At 38.9% G+C, this 21,202-nt stretch overlaps 1 protein-coding gene across 1 annotated transcript in view; it reads right to left on the bottom strand.

Moving 5' to 3' along the window:
• Nucleotides 1–21,202, bottom strand: part of ADAM12 (ADAM metallopeptidase domain 12) — a 184,648-nt gene that overhangs the window by 63,762 nt on the left and 99,684 nt on the right. Inside the window, exons 4-6 of the mRNA XM_068689155.1 lie at nucleotides 19,995–20,073; nucleotides 16,356–16,432; nucleotides 4,654–4,831 (exon numbers count right to left, since the gene is read on the bottom strand). Of these exons, the coding sequence (XP_068545256.1) occupies nucleotides 4,654–4,831; nucleotides 16,356–16,432; nucleotides 19,995–20,073 (334 nt within the window). The remainder of the gene's footprint in view (nucleotides 1–4,653; nucleotides 4,832–16,355; nucleotides 16,433–19,994; nucleotides 20,074–21,202) is intronic.

A 21,202-nucleotide genomic window follows, 5' to 3' on the forward strand; every position in this document is an offset into this window, starting at 1 on the left:
CAAAGGTTTCATGGTGTACAATTTCTTATTGCATTCCTTCTCCTCATGTCCATGTGGTGCTTACAAAAAAAGACCTGTACAACCAGGATCTGATCACAGCAAGCAGGAAAGTGCTGCAAAGTGTCTCTCAACCTTTCAGGTTTCTGCAGCTGCAATGTTTGAGTTATCTTTCCTCGCAGGAGAATATCATCTCCAGCAGAAAGACCTTTGCTATTTCCAAGGTACATTTAAAGAAATGATAAGATAAATTTTAGCAAACATTTCAAGCAACTGACAAATGGGCAACCGGGAAAAATGAGTTGTAAAGGGATATCAAGTAAAGCAGGATAAAGTAATAAAGGAATATTGAGTATCAATCAAGTGGTCTACTTATAAACTGTGTAGGAAAAAAAAAAAAAGAAAAAAAAGAACAAAACTGCAGAAAAACAAACAAACAAACAAACAAACAAAAAAAAAACAAACAAACAGCTAAATAAACTGTCAGTGTCTGGGAAAGCAAACTATAATGCTTTAAAAATAGCCTACATTTAATTTTGCATCTGTGTATTCATGCATGTCGTGTTACTTGCAGTTCTGATTGCAGGTCCAAAAAAATCATAATGCTTAGCTCCAAAAGGATCACTGAAAAAAATTAAATGATTTTTTAAGGCTATTAATCATAGGACAGCTCATTTGCTACCCTAAATTTAAGTGACCTATTAAATTCTGTGGAAGTTCTGTGATTTACACCAGCTGAACATCTATTCTATTATTCCTCCCTTGTTTCTGGAATAAAACAGTTAGGGAACAGAGGTCCCAGCAGTATGTGTGATCTTCGTGCCAGAACTTAAGGACCTTAAGCAGTTGTATGACCTACTAATGACTATGATGTCTCAAACTGTACGAGTGCTCTTTAACCTAAAACATGACTAAAGCTTTCAAAAGCAAACAGTGTGTTCCAAGGCAAACTATGCAATCCCCTATGAAGCTAAGTCAGTACTGGACATCACCTTCCAGCCAACTTTCACAAAGATTTCTTCACATTAGCAAAGTGTTCCTCTTTGTTATCTGCAGATTGATGATTTTGAATGTTTTACAAGAAACATTATGTTTAGAGGAAAGTGCCAGATGTAACTAACCTTCGGTAACTCTAACTTTCCAACACTAGAAAACTCATATTTAATAGCGTGACACAACCTTTAAACTACAGGAATTGAAAAATATTAAGTTCCACTTGGATGGTATTTCTGAACTCTGAAACCACTAGAAGCTGTCATTAATGAACTAAGCATCAATGGTACAAACATTTTGCAGGATTACACTCATCGGGGGCTCTGGCAAATGAACATGGGTAGGTATTCTTACACCTTCTCCTGGTACTGGAGCTCCCTGTCATCTTCTTTGGCTCTGCTGGAGGCAACTGTCTCCATCATGGGGTCATGGTGTGTGCATGGACCTGGTGCATGTGCCCATGCCTCCTCTGCCACGCAGGGCATTGGCAGTGCCTGGTGGTGTGCTGGATGGGAAGCAGACACCAGCAGCCAGCACATCTGCTCCTGCTGCTTCAGTAACGGCAGCAGGTGCAGTGTAAAGGGCCTGCCACATCTCTACAGAGCTCAGCTGAACCTGTAGGGTTTAGGCAGAGCTTGATTCACCTCTCTGCAAAATATTGGACATGAGTGAGATGCCACGGAAGGCAAATGACCATATGGGTTTTGTTTGTGGCAGAACCGGTCTCTCAGACACTGAATGTCTAATATAAATCTGAAATTTATTACGCAGCCCTGATTAGAGACATGCCCCAAGATGCCTCTAGTCTTCTTCCAAATGAAAAGCAAAAAAAATGAGACATGATTATCCAGGTGCAAAGATATAAGAAGGCTCTGTTACACCAGTCAGCAAGCCATTCATTTTTTACCAAAAATAAAACTGTTTGGACCAGAGAGAGTTAGCCTGAGAGAAATTGACTACCAAGGTATAATGATATAAGCCTCTGGTGACTGATTTGCATAACGAATCCTTTCCTGTGATTTGCCCAAAGGCTATGTGTATTCCTCGGATATGATATTTATTTATAAAATGTACCTAATTATCACTTCTTTCAGCTTGGTTTCTGCAGCCTACTGCATCAACGCACAATCCATTGACTGATTGAATCACTCAGAATTAAAATGAAGAGTCAATAATACAGCTATGACAGATATTCACAATGGGAGACAATACGCTTTGTTCAGCTGACTGCTGTCCTGCTCCTCTGCTTCTTCCATACCTGATCCTGCTGCAAAACTGCTGTCCTATGCCACCATATATTCCCTGTGCTCTCCTGCCTGGGAATTGGCATCGCTTAGATTCACAGCACAATGTTGCAGCCCCTCTCCTTCTCTGTGATCTAATTCCCCCAAACAGCTGTTCTGGGATTCACCAGGACCACACAAATGGCTATTTTGTGTGGCTACAGAGAAAAGCCATACTGTAGGGACTGCCTTACATACTAGACTTGCTTTCTGTAGGGTCCTGTCTCAATGGAGCTCAACTGGAAGACATGCTCCTTGCTGCAATTTGACAGTCCCCTGCTTTGTAACATAACCCAGTACTTATAGAGACACAGCTCTAACAGGGAAAACTGTGTCTACACACACCTGCTGTGTTATTTGCTTTGATTTATTAAACTTCTTGTTTGGATCTGGGAAGCTGAGTTTATTGTTTGTTCCATCATTGATTTGTACTTAAATCTAACCTAAAGGCTACTCTAAATTTGTGATACATTGATCAAACATTTTGGCTCTGCTCAATAAACATTTAGTGTAGGTATCTGAAGTGAAGGTTCAGGAAAAAAAAATAAATTAAAAAAAAAAAAGAGCAAAAGAGCAGCTACCCCAAAACCTGCCAAGAAACCTAAAATTTTCATCATGCCCTAAACCTGATGCTGGATTTGTGCTTACTTCTTTGACCCAGTGTAATCTGGAGCAGCCTTGTGTCTCCATATTTTGCAGTTCATTCTTATTCAGTGTGTCCTGACAGTTTGCTTAGTTGATGACAACATTGAAATGTGAAAATTCAGTCCACACATTACATTTGACAACTTCCAGAATTCATACATTAAAAGCATATCCAGCATACTCATGATATGTATTTTACCTAACTCTACGATGTGGTTGTTGACAGGTTTTATAATTACGTCCAGTGAACCACAGCAAGAATATCTTTCAGATATTTAAGGTGAAGTTTGACATGTAGTTGAAGCCATCACGAAAATGTGAGAACCATGAAGGTAATTGTAAAATTGTTTTGATTGCATCAGCTAGTTATACACATGCTTTTTATTTCAGTTTCCTTGTGTTACTCTGATTACCTCTGCAAAGTCCCAAACATCTGGGGGTAAACCTTAAAAAAGATGTGAAAAGAACTTTCTTATTCACGTTAAATGATTTGAAAATGCTTTTTTTTTTTTTTTTAGGTTGTAGTAGGATCTGCAGAAACACTCTGGCATAGTGTAGGAACCTATATTTGAAGCTTCATTGAAAGGAAGCCCATTTTGGTAGAGTTGCATTTATAGAAGGACAAACTGGAAGGCCGTGGTTTTGTTCTGCCATGTTTCCCAGAAAGAACAGAAAGGTCATGTCACATATATGTATATGATGTCAGGGAACATTAACAGGGAATGTTTGAGCTGAAAGTACAAACAAAGCTTACACAGACTAATGCTAATATTTTCAACCCTAGCGACTTCATACATTCTGAGAAAAAATATAAGACAATAAAGTTGTAGATGTAATAGCTAATGCAATATTCATTTAGACAAAAAGAAATTTGGACAGATAATGCCTAATATTCCTGAAGTATAAAACAATTTAATTCTACTACATAAATAAAATCTGGTGATGCCATTTAGGTTTCTCTCCTTAAAAATTAACTCAATGTGAAGACTTAGTAGTACACCTAACTATAAACCCCAGTATGTGACAGATAATAAATTTTGAGGCCAGCTTTGTAACATTGTAGAATTTCTGAACACCTAAAACAGTCTTTTCTACAATCCCCTTCCAAAATGCACATGAAGTTATTGTAGTATTTCTTCTTCCTGGTTTTCAGCTCATTTCATTTTCTAGTTTCCATGAGCTAGATGCATTTCACATTAAGGACATTTCTTCTTACATTAAAACAATTACAATAATACTTCTGTAAAATAATATGGTGAGAATTTGTTTTGTCTGCATAAGATACTTTCCTTCTAGAATGTAAAGGTTCATCTAAGTTTTAAAACACTGTTTGCAAAGCATCACAGCTATCATGTTCTTTTCCATCTTGGGTGGGCAAGAACTTTTCCAGACCTTGCTTAGCGTTCTTATGGGTTCATAAATTGTTGCTATAATCATACATGAACCAAAATACAGCACCATAATATGAAACCACAAACTTCTGTGCCATCTCATTACCAGAAAGAATGTATAAATACAATGCAAGAGCAAAAAAAAGCAATAAAGTTTTAACAAATCGTGTAAGTGTATGATTAAATTTATGCATGTTCTTAAGTACATATCATCAACACAAGATGACTGTATGGTTTAGTGGTTTGCTCAGTAGGTATGTAGGAAATGAGGCTGGAACAAATATTTATGGTTGTGAAGATGCTTTCAGAAAGGTACTTAGTGTAAAACTATATAATCCACCTACCCTGCCAGCTTGAGAATGGTGTGTTGTGTCGTGAGACCTCATGGCGGAGATATCCAACTGGTGGCCACAAGATCCTGGACCTATTTTCAAGTTCTCTGCTCGGTAGATCTTGTGTTCAGTCGTAGCACCTTCTATTGGCTCCAGAATGTAGCTTTTGTTTGCAAATACAATAATTCCCCTGTAGCACAAGAGAACAGAGTAAGATGCGTGGCTTTCAAAAATGAATCTATGTTTGTCTTCAACAAGGTTACAACAGGTTTTAATAATGACGGAATACGAAAAAGAAAAATGCTGATTTACAATGTCATGGCCGGGTGGAGCAGGAAACATCAAAGCTGTATATTTGTCACTGCAGCACACTGCACCTTACAAGAAGGAATGGCTCAGAGAAAATTTTCCTCTTCTGAAGTGTTGTGCTGTAGAGCAAAATTACATTTGTATTTTATGTGTTTTCCGTTCTCCCAGTGATGCATTGCCATTGCTTACTAGAGTAATGATGTGCAGGCTTCTGAGGACCGGTTGCAAACAGTAGTGAACAAAAGCGTGGTGAAATGCTTTTATAAGAAAAGGTATAGAGAAAAAGAATTCATTATGATCTGCAGATACCTTTTAAACCAAATGCTGATGCAAGCATCACATCTGCCAGATGAAAGACGTATCAAAAAGGATTATTTAACTTTACATCATGGGACAGTAAAAAGAAACTCAGATATGTTAACTGGTGGATTCCTGTTTAACATATTTTACTCCCCCAAATAATAATTTTACTGTAATATCATCCGCTGAGAATCTCAAAGACTTTTTAACAATGGAAGCACTCCTGTCACATTACTGTCAGCTACAGCATGCAAAGAGGAAATTGGGGTTTAGAAAGATATTCAACACCTTGTTCCTAGAAACCTGTGGAAGACTCTGGGACACATAGCCAATTCTAGGCTTCATGTGTTGTCTCCTTACCAAAAAATACTCTGCCTGTATACTCCAGACCAAATAGAAGCTGTTCTTGGGTTCTTGTGCTGGGTTCTGCTTGATTGTTCTGAACTGCTACAGTAAAACAAGTTCAGTTCCTCCTGCTGGCATTAGGCTACAGAGATGCTCTTTCAGCTGAGCACAAGAAGAACCAATAGCGTGGTATGGGTGTCCATGGTCTGCTCATGCTGGGAGTAAGATTTCTGGAAATATATGGCATAAAGTAGGATGATTTCCAAAAATACCACTTGAATTAGTAGTCAGCTGGCGGAAGCAGCACAGAGTAAGTGACTGCTATGCTGTATATCCAGATGGCATGATACCATAAGAAGACACAGGTTAGGTTTAGAGACAGGGCTCAGGTAGAAATTAATGTGAGAGAAAAGAATTTATTATTCAGTTTGTAATATACAAGTGTCATATCCCAAGCACACACCACACAGGAGAGTCCTAGATAATTTCTGCATTTAACTGGATATCCATTTTTGTTGGGTAATTATGTGACCAAAGTAATGGACCTTTTAAAACCCATTTGTTTGTTGTTAATATGGATAAGCATTTTCTTATATAGTGTGTGAGGTATTTATCAATTGGAAAATGCACTGCATAGTGCACTGCACTACTGATTTTTCCAAGTCTTTAAATTAGGAAGGCATAAATCCCTGAGTACTGGCAAAGTTTCAGCAGTACCATTACAATCTACAGAAAAATCATATGAAACTTTTAATTGGCCAAGGTGTTCTTCCTCAATTCCTCTCTAGACATTGCTCCATATTATCTCTACACTTTGCTAAACAGCTATTATTTTTGGCTCATAGCTGGCTACATTTTATTAGTTTGTCTTTTTTTTTCTTCTTCTTTTTTTTTTTTTTTTTTCTTTTTTCCTTTATAGGAGGCATCTGCTCTTCTTATTTCTGTCTGTACTACAGCAAAGGTGAGGTACTACAACCATTGTGAGACCAGTATGAGTCTCCATAAAATTCTGCAGAAGGCTTTAAGAAAAAAAAAAAAAAGAAGAAAAAGAGGAAGTAGCCAGGAGCAGGTTAATGACACCATAAAGACTGATTTAAAAATAAAAAGTAAAATTATCAGGAAAAAGCTGCCCTAGCTATTCAAGACGTAGAAAGATATGATGAAGAAACTCCTAATCAATTAACTGAAACTTTAGTTCCAAGCTGACAGCCCATTTCATGAAAAACATCCTTCTCATCAGTTCAGCCAAGCCAACAAATGACCATTTCACTGTGAACTATAATAGCTAGAAGTCTGAGGGAAAGACTGGAAATCCACAGTAATACGAAAGCTGTGCAACAGCATTCACAGGAATATCTCCAGTGAAAGAAGTGTGCTTTACCAAAAACACACTTTTTTCTGAAACAAGAATCAGTCTCTGATAAACCATCTGCAGCTTCCTTAGGACCCTTGGCAAACCAGGTAAGATGTGTAATATACCAGTCACAAAGGCATGCTGTGTATGATGGATGATAGCTGGAAAATCAGGCCTGATTCATCACAGCAACCCTTGTAGCTATAGCTAGGATATGCTATAGCATGACTGACATATGAGAGACCTCCAAGCAGGTTGCCCTGTGATTTGGTAACCTTACACCCTACAGTTCTAAGGCATTATTTTCAGATCTGCCTTATTCCCTGAAGAATTTAGGAAGCTCTGACAATATATCCTCTTTGCTCCAATAATCATCAACTCTATAATCAGCATAATCAAGTAAGGGTTGTCTCTCCCTTGTGTAATTAATCATTTTATTTTGGAAGCTGCTGGAACCAGCAATGGAGGCTAAAGTCCATTAGTAACTGTTTGAAATGGGCCAGCCTGGCCATCTCCCTTTACTAACAACTCCAAAACAACGTATAAGCATGTAGGTTTTATTTTTAATATTAACTTCATCCTGCTTAAAACCTTAGCTCAAAAAAATAAAATAAATCTTTAATTATTTATACTAAAGTGGGCAAGACTTGATAGTATCTTTTTGATAGATAAAGCTTACTTACTGGGTTTTACATCTTGGTTTCAAGAGTTCATAGCCAAAATACCCCGAATGCCACATTTCTAGCACACCCTCTAGTACATCCAGCTACTGCCTAAACTAACTAACAACTTCTTTACCTCTCATTTTCTTTTGCTGCAGGGGTTATGGACAAATGAACACAGACACTGGAGTGATTAATGTTGTTTTCTACTGAGCATGTGAGAGCTAGGGCAGCCTATTCAACTTGTCACTGAAACTCCCATCCCAAGGGACAGCATGAGCCTTTAAGAACAGTGCCATCCTTTACATATGAAAAAATCCCCTGCTAAAAAAAGAAATCTGCAGATTCAGCATAAAGGAAAGTATACATTTCATTTAAAGCACCTTTATCCTTTGAGTGCTGCCTACAGGATATCTGCACCTGGCTTGTGACCATCTGTAATAAGATAATGAATATCAAATATGAATTATCTTGGCCAGCTCTCTGTTTTTCACTAATTTTCTTTTCCTAAAATTGCATTTTCCCCCATTGATCACTGCCAAGCACAGCACCTTAAAAATGCAACTGGTCAAAAACGACAGTTTCTTTTTTGGTGTGGCAGGATCAGATGAACAATACCCACCAGTCTTTCATTACTGAGAATTTGATATAAATAAAATAAATCCATAATTGCTTTTTTTTTTTTTTTTTTTTTTTTTTTTTTGTCAGGTGTTTCACAGAAGCCTCTGTTACTCCTATGCTGATTCTGTGTATTTGTCTTGTACATTGTTCTCGCAAGCTCCTGAGGCAGCCTACGTTCCCCCAAGACCAAGATGGGGCGACTTCTCCATTTTTTCAGGAGGCATTGATGTTAAGTAATACAATGCTTTTCAAAAAAGGCAGACAGTATATTAAACTAAAAAAACCCAGCCAAAAATGACACAAGGAACTCCAAAGGGATTCCAGCAGCTCTGTGAATGCTCAAGCAGCAACTAGTCTTTAAGACAAACTTCTGGAGAAATCTGTGAGATGTCTATCATTGCCTCTACCAGGAAAAAGACTACCAGAATTCCAAAGCTTATAAACATTTGGGGAAAAAAATAATATATGTACATATATATATATGATATATTTTATTTGGTCTCCAGGTATCTAACTCACAGCACCTGTATTTTCTCCAGTCCCAAACTATAGTGATACCAAGAAGTCAGAAAGATCTCCCAAAACAGCTAAGCAGGAAAGACAAGAGACAATTTAATTCCTATCTAAAACAAGCAAGCTCTCCTCTTCATCACCAGTAGCAGAGAGGACGAAAAATAAAATCTATACCATACCGCATGTCCAGACATCAGTTCACAGGCTTTGAGCCAACTGGAAGCAGCTTCAGTGTGGTCTTGAGCCTGAGCTAATATTTTACTCTGCTTCTCAGCAGGGTTTGAACCCTGCTCATGTCTGGTGCTCAGCACTGAATAAACCACATCCACTTTGCTGCTAATCAGCTCTAAACATGAACAACTCATTGGTATTTGCCTACTATACACCATTATATGCCACGTGGACACACAGGGACCATGTAAATGGCATGGGCTATGATGGGAACTCTCTGTCCATCTCAAAGAACAAGAAATTAAAACATAACTTAAGTAATGAATTTGTTATTACTTTGCTGTTTGCCTTGCCAGGAATCTCTCATTTAGTGAAATGCAATTTGATAGAATAAATCCTTTACTTAAATCAGCAATAAAAACAAATGGGATATTTTTTTTTCTCTTAAAAAGAAGAAAAAACAAAACAAAACCTAATGCAAGGCCAGCCGTATTTCATAAATCAATAGGCTTTAGGAAATCTCAAAATATAAATGGGATTTTTCTTTTCCAACTTGTCAGCAGAAGCAAAGGCTCTGCCAACATAAACCATCAATGCATACTTGTCTGAGAAATTGTGATGCTGAAGTAAAACTTGGCTAGGACAGCATTACATGAAACTGTGATATATTATTCTGCTGTAGTGTAAGAGGAAAGTTAAGTAAATCAATAAATCTGATATTCATGAATGCAATTAACCATTTGGTTTTAATGAAGCACAAAGTTATACTCATTTCTAAACAATAATAATAAAAAGCCCTATTACCACTGGAAGAGGAATGTAGATGTTTTCGGTTTGTAAGAAATTAGTTAGACTAGAGAGCTGTCGTGCTTTCACACCACATACTGACACCGAGTCTGCCTCTGTCCACAGTGAAAGACCATGCAGTACTCTTGTGCTACTTAAAGATCTATAGAGTCTCCATTTCACAATTAATGGTACAGCTTCAAAAGAAAAGGGTCAGATCCCACAGTTCTGCCACAGATTTCAGTGAGTTTTGTCTGCATAGATAACAGAAGTGGAGCCTTGTGGCCCTGGAGTATTGCCCTCCAGCTGCCCTGGATAGAGGTACAGCAGTTACACACTGCAGCGTTTCTCAATGTGTGTGATATCAGAAGGCGACCCATAAAGTGGTGGGGCATTTTTAGTTATTTTTCCTATGTGTCTAACAAATTCACAGGCATACAAGCAGACAAACAAAGAGGGAGAAAAATGTAGTGAATAAAACCTTCACTTTTAGCCTGGTTTAGTTAGTTGCAGTTAAATACATGTACTATTGGAATAACTGAGCAAGATGATGGATAGACTTTTTTTTTTTCCCTTCTAATATATTAGGTACTCTTTAGATATTTTCCAAATGGTTTGGTCTTTATTTAACATAAAAGACTGGGAAATACAGAGAATGGGAACTGTACTCCTGAGGCAGAAGTACTCCTGTCTCTAACAATGTCCCCCGTGCAGCCTTGGCCAAGCAATTCACCTCTTTCTGCATCAGCTCCTCACCTGCAAAATGGGTTAAATTTTAGTAAGCACACAAAATAATGATCTATTGATGAAGAGCATCACATGAGACCCAAGCAATACCATTATACCGGTATACTGCACATCAGAATTCTGTTAAAACAACAAGTCTGGCCCAAATCAACAAACACTAGCATCTCAAAGGGAGGTTAGAGCAGTAGCATTGGTTTCACATATTGCAGTAGTGGTAGAGGTGTTCTCGCTCAGACACATCATTAGTCAAATACATGTTTTATTCCAGCCAATGCCTTTCATTAACCTGAGAATATATTCTATAGCACGGCGTCGAAAATGTAGTCATACCCAGAGACTACTGTAGCATGCACTTAATCCTTTCTCAGTGCAAGACAGATGTGTCCAGAGTGAATGCATGTTGGTCTGCAACTGATGCCTGGAATTTAAGCTGGGTGTTACCCGACTCAAAAAGGGTAATGCAATTCCTTGTCCACACCTGGGTGGCAAGAAACATTGATTGTGTTATCAAAGAAAGTGTCACATGTGAGCTTAACTGGGAGAATGACGAGGCAGACCAAGGACAGCCGAGAAAAATGAAGAAGGAAATATGTTGGCATCACTACCCATTTAGTGAGTACATTTTATAATATCATGAAGCAAATGGTGTAGCCATAAAAGCAAGCTTGATTTAAACTTGCACATCACCTTGAGATTTGGGACTTTTTCAAGCCATAAAATGTATGAATATATATATATTTATATACACATTTACATATAAATCTAAAACATTATTACTAATACATTAACAAGTATTTTAATGTTATTTATATCTCAATTATTTTTTATATAGTAATGTATGTTATATATACATAAATGAATCCTGTCAGACACAGGCTCAAATGACCAGATATGGATCATCTCTTATATTTCTGGCAGCAGCAGTGGTGCCTGGGGCATTACCGTGTACCCAGGGACTGTATGCAAAAGTGTTGTCAAAGAGTGGACATAATGTTCATCTCAGATCAAAGAAGTGATCCACTTGTAAACAGCAGTTTACCGTTTAAACAGAGAGAATACAGAAGCCATGAAACCCAGAAACTGAATGCTTTCTAATGTAAAGCTCAAAACCTCCAGTAGTTTCATGGTCAGATAACTTACAAACCATGTGAGATGTTTACATGAACTAAAAGCTGTTCAGAAAATATGAGAGAAAGCACACATCCAAACCCAGGCTTTTCTCAGTTGGGATTTTCTCCTAACTTCTTTTTTGGATGAAATCTCCCCTTTTGCGGGGAAAATATGCTTGAAGAGGTATAAGGAATTATTATTATTTATTTTTTTCCCCTCACTGGTTTCCTACTTCCATTGCATTTTTAAATAGTTGATGTCTGGAGTGCCGTATTTAAATCCCTTCTTCAGCTGACTGTGTCTGGGACGCAGTGAATTTGGCCAGGCCATTTGACAAATGGATGGCTGTAGTATTGGCGGCCTCGTTTGGCATAGCTATGTAATCCCATTAATAATTACTGTGTCCTGCAGCCGTATTCCCATTGCTGTCACCGTGGACACAGCATCTTTCAGTCACTGATGGGGACGTACAATGACTGAATACTTTTATACATGTGAATGAGCTTATTATCTGGCAATTAGGTAATGCTGAGAGAGTCTTAAGATTTTCAAGAGCTTTCTGTTGCTTTGGAAAGAAAAGTCTTCCTACGAGATTTGTATCCCTAAAGTACCAAGGAGTCTCTGAGCAAGCGCTCAGTATGTGCATTCGGACCTGCGTTTCCCCCTGCCAGCCCCTTGCCTTTAGCACAGACCATGGAGGTTGTGGTCTTCTTCAGGCTGCTTTTTTTGTGTGTATGTGCCAGCTCCTGCACTCTCAGAGAAAGTAATAGGGGAAAAATCATTCAGGTGTATACAGATTTATCATAGATGTGTGTGGTGTCTGCAGGCAAAAATTATTTGCTAAATACTTGAAGAGCCTCTGAGCTAGATAAACAGAAGGGCATTTCCACAGGACAGGAAGGAAATGACTTTACTTGGTTGGTCACCTTCCCCTTCACCTTCCCACAAGCTTTGACAATCTAATTGGTTTTCTTATCCAGATGGAAGCCCCGGAAATCCTGATTACCCATTGTTCCCTTTTGGTACATTCAGCATATATTGTCTCCTCTCCACCATTCACCTTTTCCTCCTCCAGAGGAGCCAGCAGGACACAGACTGTGGCATGATTGTATTCCCCTCTAACCTGCATTTTAGGCTGCTATCAGTGTCAATCCAAGTATTTATGCCACTGCAATCCTATGTGAAGTGAGGTACTCGAATGTTGTGCCTGAGAGGATGTAACATAGCTGGAGTACGTGGGTGTCTGTGTTTAACAGAACTGAGTCTACCTTTCAGTTATCTTTATATTTCACTCCTCGACCTGTCTGAAAAACATAAACTAGTCAAATCTGTCTTAGTTTGCAGATTTCACACTTTATTCTTCCTGTATCTTGTGACAGGCAGGATAATCACATTGTATTTATAAGCTAACAACGTGTCAAATGCCCAACCGTGTCTGTAAGAACTTAGTGGTCATATTAGCTGACAGCAGGGCTGCTCCAGCCCAGCACCCTGCCTCTGCCTCTGGCCAGCGGCAGACACCTAGGGGTAAGATGTAAGAACATAACAAACACCTTCCAGGAGGTATTCCCAGCTCTGGCAGCATGAGTGTCAGGGACGTCTTTGGGTTTGTCAGTCCTGGAGAGGCTCCTCTCCCCAAATTGTTTCATCATGTATTGAATCTACAGATATTTTTGCCTTTGACACCCATCTGTGACAGTGAATTTCACAACTTCATTATAGGAAGGATAGAAAAGTACTTTCCTTTGCTCTAAAATTTCATTTGATGCCTCCTAATTTTGGGGTTATGGAAAATATTCAGTAATTGTCCCTTCTCCAGCATGACATTCAACCTAGTTTTATCATACCCTTTTTCTCCGTCATCTCCTTTCAAAACTGACAAATCCTAGTCTATTTTCCCTCCTTGGATAAAAGCTGTTCCATACCTTTGATCATCATTTTTGCCCCTCTGTGTATCTTTTACATATATAATGGATATAATGCTTCCTTTTCTGAGATGGGGATAGGGAGGGAAAAACAAGAACTGCATGCAGAATTCAAGATGTGAGTGCACTATGGATTTATAAAGTGGTAATGAGGGGTTTTGTTCTATCCTCTATTTCTGTCTCAGTAATTCCTATGATCCTTTTTGCTTCTTTGACTACCGCTGAGCACCCAGGCTTCAGAGCAAGCTAAAATGTGGAACCTCTTCTTTATGACTGGCTTCATGTCTTTTAATGAACTCTTCTAATCTGGGGGAACAGATGATTATTCCTACCCCTCCTCACCTGGAACAATGCCCAAGGTGCCTGTCTAACAGGAGCGGGAGGATATTAGTGCTCTGAGATTTCAGTGAGCCAACAGCTTGCACTTCCTTTCACTAGATGCTTTTCAGACACTTAAACTTTACCCTCATGTAACAGCCTTGTGAGGTAGGTAAGAATCATTAAATGAATTTCACAGATGGGGAAACTGAGACAGAAAGATTTGTCCAATTCACTTAAAAACTGTCACAAAGCCAGGAACAGCCTCCCTGAGAAGGAGACCAGCATTTCCTTCCAGTGCTTGCTGCCAGCGAAATGGCTGCCCCAGGGACTGTCCTCTCCTGGGCTGTGCAACCACATGCTGTCTCGTGTACCCCTGCAGCTTGCTGTCCTTACCATGAAATGGGAAAAGTCCCTTCTCCACCAAGCTGGTGGGAGAGGACACCATCCTGTCCCATCTTATCTTATCCTATCCTGTCCTGTCCTGTCCTATCCTATCCCATCCCCTCCCATCTTATCCTATCCTATCCTATCCTATCCTATCCTATCCTATCCTATCCTATCCTATCCTATCCTATCCTATCCTATCCTATCCTATCCTATCCTATCCTATTCATAATTATTCTTTCAAGATCCAATAGCAGCAAAGGTGTCAATAAAGTGAGCTGTAAAGTAGTTTTGAACTGTCCTATTTCTCCTTGTGTTATTTTAGACTGGATCATATGCTGTAAAACTTTCCACCCAAATTCTCAAAGGATGCATTGCTGCAGTAATGTTTTGGTGGGAGAGGAATATTGTGACCTGTGGGCCATGTTCTGAAAGGTGCTCAGTGCTGTAGGGCCTCAGCGCAGCCATTTCAGCCCTTTGTTCTCAACCAGCTTTAAAGAGAGGGCCTGGATGGCTCAAGAAGCTGGCGGTGCATTACGAAGCCTTACAACTAGACACCCCTGGCTCAAATCAAGCACAGATGATGACTAGGAGCTATTACTATTGGCTACAGGCTGTGAAATGAGTTTTGTGGAGTAACTCAACAGGCACCCTTATCGCATGCTGTTATCACTCATAGATGCTCTCTTGAACAACCTCAGCAGTGAACACAGCAGTTAAATGGGCATGGATAGTGAGATATATCCTCAGTTCTCCTGCTAGAGCAAAACATCAGTTGTCATGAAAATTGCACTGAAAAAGATGCTGCTATGCTTTCCCTATGGGGAAGGAGCCTAATAAAGGCTTGTACTTTGAGGATTAATCTGCAATGGTGCCAGATGAGAGAAAAATGTATCTGCCAGCATATGTTGCCTTGACATATCTTACTACCTAAAACTGGGAAAAGACTCTGTGAGCTCAACATTTGTAAAAAGAGAACGAGCAAATTAGAGAAGAAAGAGCATGCATTTATTGTGGGGAAGAGTCATTTGTCCTGAGCACTCCTAATTTATGAGGTAGCTTTGGAACAAGACACTGGTGCAGACCCTTTCCCACACTGCACACATTTTCCCTGTGGACCTTGCAGCAATGCAACCCCTTTACCCATGCATCGCTTAAAGCACTGCATCATATTTTTGCATATAAAGAATGACTGGTGAACACAGGCTGCCATGCTCTATGCAAAGCATTAATTAGAGTAAGCTTGTGGAATCCGCCTGATACATCCTGCAGTGCCCCCAAAATCCCTCTCCATATGGGAATGAGCCACTGGAACCCAACCCACTACAGCAAACAACAGGGAGAGGTGTCGTAGTAACAAACTGTTCTCTCTGCAGCTCTCCATTCCAGAGCTCTGGTATAATAGCCTTGATAATACCACTATTGCACAAAATGCAAAATCGAGGGAAAAAAGACTCCAGCTACTCATGCTGTTTGTAGATAAATTAAACAAACTCAGAAAAGGTTGCGACAGCTGGAAACCTGACAGGAAAACTGGGTTTTCCAGGGAGAACACTAGAGCCAATTTACAGTTAATTACAGTGATTTGGAACAGCTCTGTGAGTAAATACCACTCTCTGATTGTCCAAGTAAGGAAGATAATTGTTTCCTGAACTGTGTCCATTGTGTATTTAAAATGTTGTCAGCCTGTTCCTTTCTCCAGCTCAGAAGAGATTTTCTTTTCAGCAACATGAATCTGCTACTTTTCTGTTAACAAGTGGCTAAAATCCTAATGCTGAGCATCATACCTGCCATGAACGCTGTTTATTGAGCTCCACAGCCACATTTCTAAAGCAAAGCCTCCTAATGGCTAGGCTGCTGGCTGATGCACCCGTTCACAGCTGCAGCGCAGTCCTGCCCTTGCTCATAAAACAGCTCTGAGGACCAGGAGGACTGGCCTGGGGCCACAGGGCCATGGGGCACTGCCAGCCTCAAAATGGGCAACCCCGATTTTGCATTTTCTATTCCATTTTTCGCTTCAGAGCAACAAGATAAATGATTTTACAGAGGTTGTAGGACCATTTGAAAAATAGACATTGGTACATTTTTTAAAAGGTAAAACAGAAACCTTGTGGGTACTAGGATGATTTATGAAGGAGCTCAAGCATTACTAAAACTTTGGCTCACCTGAGTCCAGAGCAGGTACTGAGGCTGACTGACGAGTCGGGGTACCCTTGTACATTGCCGTGGTAATAGCAGTGACCCTGATTAAAAAAAAAAAAAGAAAAAAAAAAAGAGAGAGAGAGAAAATATTATGTTGCCGTCTTGTTTTCTCATGGATTTCCAACCCCTTTATCTCAAAGCTATTTTCAATTTCAGGCTTCAACATTCAGAAGTACACTGACAGCATCTTTCCTGACCCACTAAATACTCACTGAATCAACAATCCAAGGGGTTCCAAAATGGAAACCTTCAGTGTGTTTATACCATAGAGAATGGGACCCTAATTTTTCTCTTATTTTATTTAAAGCTTCAATATAGAATATTTTATAAAATTAATCAGATGAACAAATCAGCTGTCACATTTTACTACTTTCTACAGACACACATATTTATATATAAGATCATTCATATCTGTGTACATCAATAAAGGTAGCAATGTATGAAGAGAGGTATAAAAAAGTTAATTCCAACCCTACAGTTTGAGAAAAAAATCACAGCGAGAATGAAAGGAAGGGAAGCAAGTTGGAAAGGAAATCTTTTATTGAATTACCCAGCTAAGTGGCTGCATGTTATTAAGAGCAACCACGAATAAGAGGGTCTTCTATTTTGAGAGGCAACAACCCAATTTCATTTTGTGGCTAGGTTATTGTATTTCCTTAATAATCCACTGCTTGCAAAAGCACCCACAACAGAGATACTTTCTCAGCACATACACGTATCTGTCTGGAATCAAGGTTAATTTTATTGTTGACTAAAGGTTATATTACATTCCCAATTATGTGACAGACTGGAAAGCAATGATTGTGTCACGTCCAGCATTTCTTTTCTCATGGCTCCTTTGAATGCCACAAGGAAACTGAAAATACCATTGTAAAAGGTTCCTATCTTATTAGTGCGAGGGAAAGTTATCACTCATGCTTCAACCTGACAGTCACCTCACTGTGCCTTTTTATTACTTGGTTCATTCACATCTATCTAGCTGCATTAATTAACCTTTTCAGTGTTGGGGCATGGTTTTCACTTACAAAGCCTCACATAGCAGACTTCTAAAGACCACCTTGATTTTGTTAAAGAAAGCAATAACCGTGAAAACGCTGGGCAAGATGGAATGATTCAGATATATATTTTCTGCAAATGAGGTTATACCATGAAAAATATTTGTTTAGAGCATTTGTATTTCTAATGTGAGCAACTGAACACAGCACAGCAATATCTGACTTCCTTAATACAAGTCTCAATAGCTTTTCTCGGTGATCAGAATGACAGAAATAGGGTAATAGTGTTTTACTCTTGGGTATCTTTATCACCAGCACTCATAAAGAGCCAGCAACCTGTTAGCAAGGATAAAGCGACAATGAAATGGAGGAAGTCATCCAACTTTTTAGACACTTCAGTAACAATTGCTGTGGATGTCAAGGTTTTCAGCACGAGTAAACTATTTCACTTTATTTTAATATTGTCAGCTACATTCATCCAGTTGGTAAGAGAGAAAAAACAATAACCCCCTCCAAACAAATGCTGACTTTCATACAGTGACCTTGAAACAGTGCAAAACCAAACACAAAGTACCTTTATTCATGTCACTTAAATTAAGTACAAGGCAGAGATGCAGTTCAGAGCTCTTATGCTGCCAGTCTTTGGGGTTTAGCATCACCGGTGTTAACCAAAGTACTCAGTGAAACAGAAAGGGCAAGCTGATATCTCGTCCCATGCAGATTGCTGCTGCAGAGAGCTGTCTTTATCAAAGAATGAATATGGCAAAGGTCCGGATTGCTTTCCCTCTCCACACACAAGTTGTTATTTTATTAACTTTGAGCTCCTGGTTGTGGCCCATTTCACAACTTCTCTGAGATCCACACGCTATATGTATGAAGCCAAAGTTCCTGCAAGTTCAGTACTGAAAATGTAAACTTATCAGACCATGCCCTGCAATTGGACTGGTAGAAAATTGATTTCTAGCTCAGTAACTCCACTGAACTGCAAGAGGTTCCTTCCCCCTCTCCTCCCCCCCCCCCCAAAAAAAAAAAAAATAAAAAAATTTCATTTCTGTATCCCAGTGTATGAAATGGATAGCCCCCTAAAAACAAATAATTACCATGGCTCATACTTAAATATTCTACCCTTACTTGAGATCATTTAATTATGACCAGCTTTTGACAACTGCAAATTTTTCAAGTGCTACAGAGCAGAAGAATAACCTGGGCTCTAGCACATGTGTTAAAGAAACCCCAAAGCTACAGCTCCACAAAGCCACCTTGGTTTGACCTCCAGGCAGAATTTGACTAAGCAAATTTTCAATGAGAAATTGGATTTGGTTTCAACTACAAGCTATACTGATGTCCTCAGTAAAGAAGAGATATAGAAATAAAATCAGAGAGACTTATCTGTTTTAAACCATATTGCAGTATTTAATGAAAAATGAATTCACTGGTCTCAAAAAAAAAAAAAAAATTCTTTTAGGCAGCAAAATGAACTGCTAGTATTATTCAGGACTTACTGTCATTATCTAAACAGTTTTTATTATTTTTTTTTCTTTTTTTTTGTAAGAAAAGCCTAGCTATCATTAGGCATACTCATATTCATGTTAACATAGTTAACCCTGACAAAGTACTGTGTATTTTTTACTTCCTTAAGGAGTGTCTACAGCTTCCCTGTTTCTAAAACAAATGACTATTTTCTACTGAACAGGTTTTGAAGAAGATATGAGCACCCAGGAAACAAGAAAGCACTGCAAGCTTTCAAAATGATTACTTTCCTTGGGAGGTCTGGGGCTATAATGAAGACGCTTCTTCAGAAGTAAAATATTATGCACAGAAATAATACCTTTCACTGATATCAGCAAAGCCCATTATGGGTGGGAACAGAAAGCATGATGCTTCTTCAGACTATGTCAATAAATAAATAATGTAACGTAACAAATACTTCATAGGAGCTGGAAGTACTTAGGCAGATAAAAGATAAACTTTGTAATTAAAATCACTTGCTGCATTGTTTCTAATTAAGGCGTTCCTACTGTCAGAGGACAAAAACACTACTGCCTTAAAGCATTTTTTATTTATAAAAAGCAGTTTAAATTATTTATGATAAAAAGCTTTTTGTGCTGATTTTAACAAGGAGCAGATTAGCCACACACACACATACACGCATATATCCATAGCAGTCTTATGGGCTGGGATAAAAAAACACACCTGAACAAACCACCCTCTCTCCCCAAACTGGATTCCCAGTGCTGAAAGCCACCCAGGCCTTCCACTGACATGAGCTTATCAGATACTTGGGGCTTTCTTCCTAACTGAACCAGGACTTTCCTCCTTAACTACTCAACAATGGCTACCTTATTACGAAATTTTAATGGCTATATTTCCAAGAAGCAGAATAAATCCTACAGAAATGAAAAGTCACCTGGTTAAAACCCCACAGTTTCCCTTTAAAGTCTCTCTCTAAAAATTGATGCGTACGATCACAGCAGTCAAAAAGGTACTGAAGGCAACAATAAAAAAAGATCACTCATATCGCTTTTTCATCCCATGGCTCAGATCCCAGCAAAGAGCACTTTGGGTTTTAATGATGAAGCATCATCTACCCATGAAACACCAGCCTTACCGTGTAATTGCGTGCGAGAACCACATCAGTGCCGTCTTTCAAATAATGTGTTTCTGTGAAGCTGCTGGCTAACAGGCCCCTAAAAGGAAAAAAACAACAGAGGACACAGGTAATATTAAGGCCACATCACCTTGACTTTGTCCTTTAATGGTTCTGTTTGAGAGAGCAATCAAAGCACAACATTAACAATACAGTGACTACCGGGGCTGTGTGTGAACTAAGAGAAAATATAGCTCCAAACACTGAAGCTGCAGTGCATGAGCACTTCCTTCATCAATTGTGAAAAGTCTGGGCTTCCAGACTGCTTTGTCTTCCAAATGAAGTCTGTATGCCACCACATGTCGGTACTGACTCTTCTATATAATTTTCAACACATTTTGCATTAAATCTAGACATGGGGAACATTGTTAAGCATTGGTTTTTTTTTGGAAAAGGGAAATGTTTTCCCTTTGTTAGTTTGTTGTGTAGTGTACTGTTTTCATCAGCAAGTCACCAGCAGAGCCTAGGTTAGCTCTCTCAGTAAATGCAACAAACTTCTTCCATTGACAGTTAAGGAAAATCACCTCCAGAAAATTACAGAAGTCAGACTACTGCATTTATTTTGAGCATCTGAAAAGGATACTCATGAATGGAAATCTAACAACATGAAATGATGTCTCAGGAGACAGTGAAGTATCCTGTATGTGATGAGTTATTTTGTTCTCACGCAGTCCACATTTCCCCTCCTGTCTTTGACAATGATACCAAGAATTTTGACTTGCAATTTCTGTTTTCCAGAAATGCCCAGAAAGAGTGTATGTGTGTGACAACTATGAAAAGTTTCCTTTTGTAGTAAACACATGGAACAGGGAAAGCAGCCCCTGCCTTGGCAACAGTCTGCTATTGGTCTGTTTTTCAACTCCTCATCCAAAGAGCATTTCTAACAAGGCCAGAAGGAATAATACATATCCACATTGACTCTCAACATAGGCATTAAAACTATGTTCCTCAGCACAAATATGTTTGAGTTTTGACAGACATTGTAGTGAAATGCAAAAGCAATATAAAAGTAACCAAAACCAAATGCCACCATCATCTTTGATGGACTCTAGAGTTCAGACTACAGAAAATCTTTGGCACAGGGGTTCAAAAAGTTGTGTTCCACTGCAGAGATGCTCTTCTCCTTTGGGATGTTCACTTGAACAAAGACTTTTTAAATTGAAATCTGG

The sequence above is a fragment of the Anas acuta genome, chromosome 7 (genome assembly GCF_963932015.1).
Source record: "Anas acuta chromosome 7, bAnaAcu1.1, whole genome shotgun sequence".
NCBI classification, from domain to species: Eukaryota; Metazoa; Chordata; class Aves; order Anseriformes; family Anatidae; genus Anas; species Anas acuta.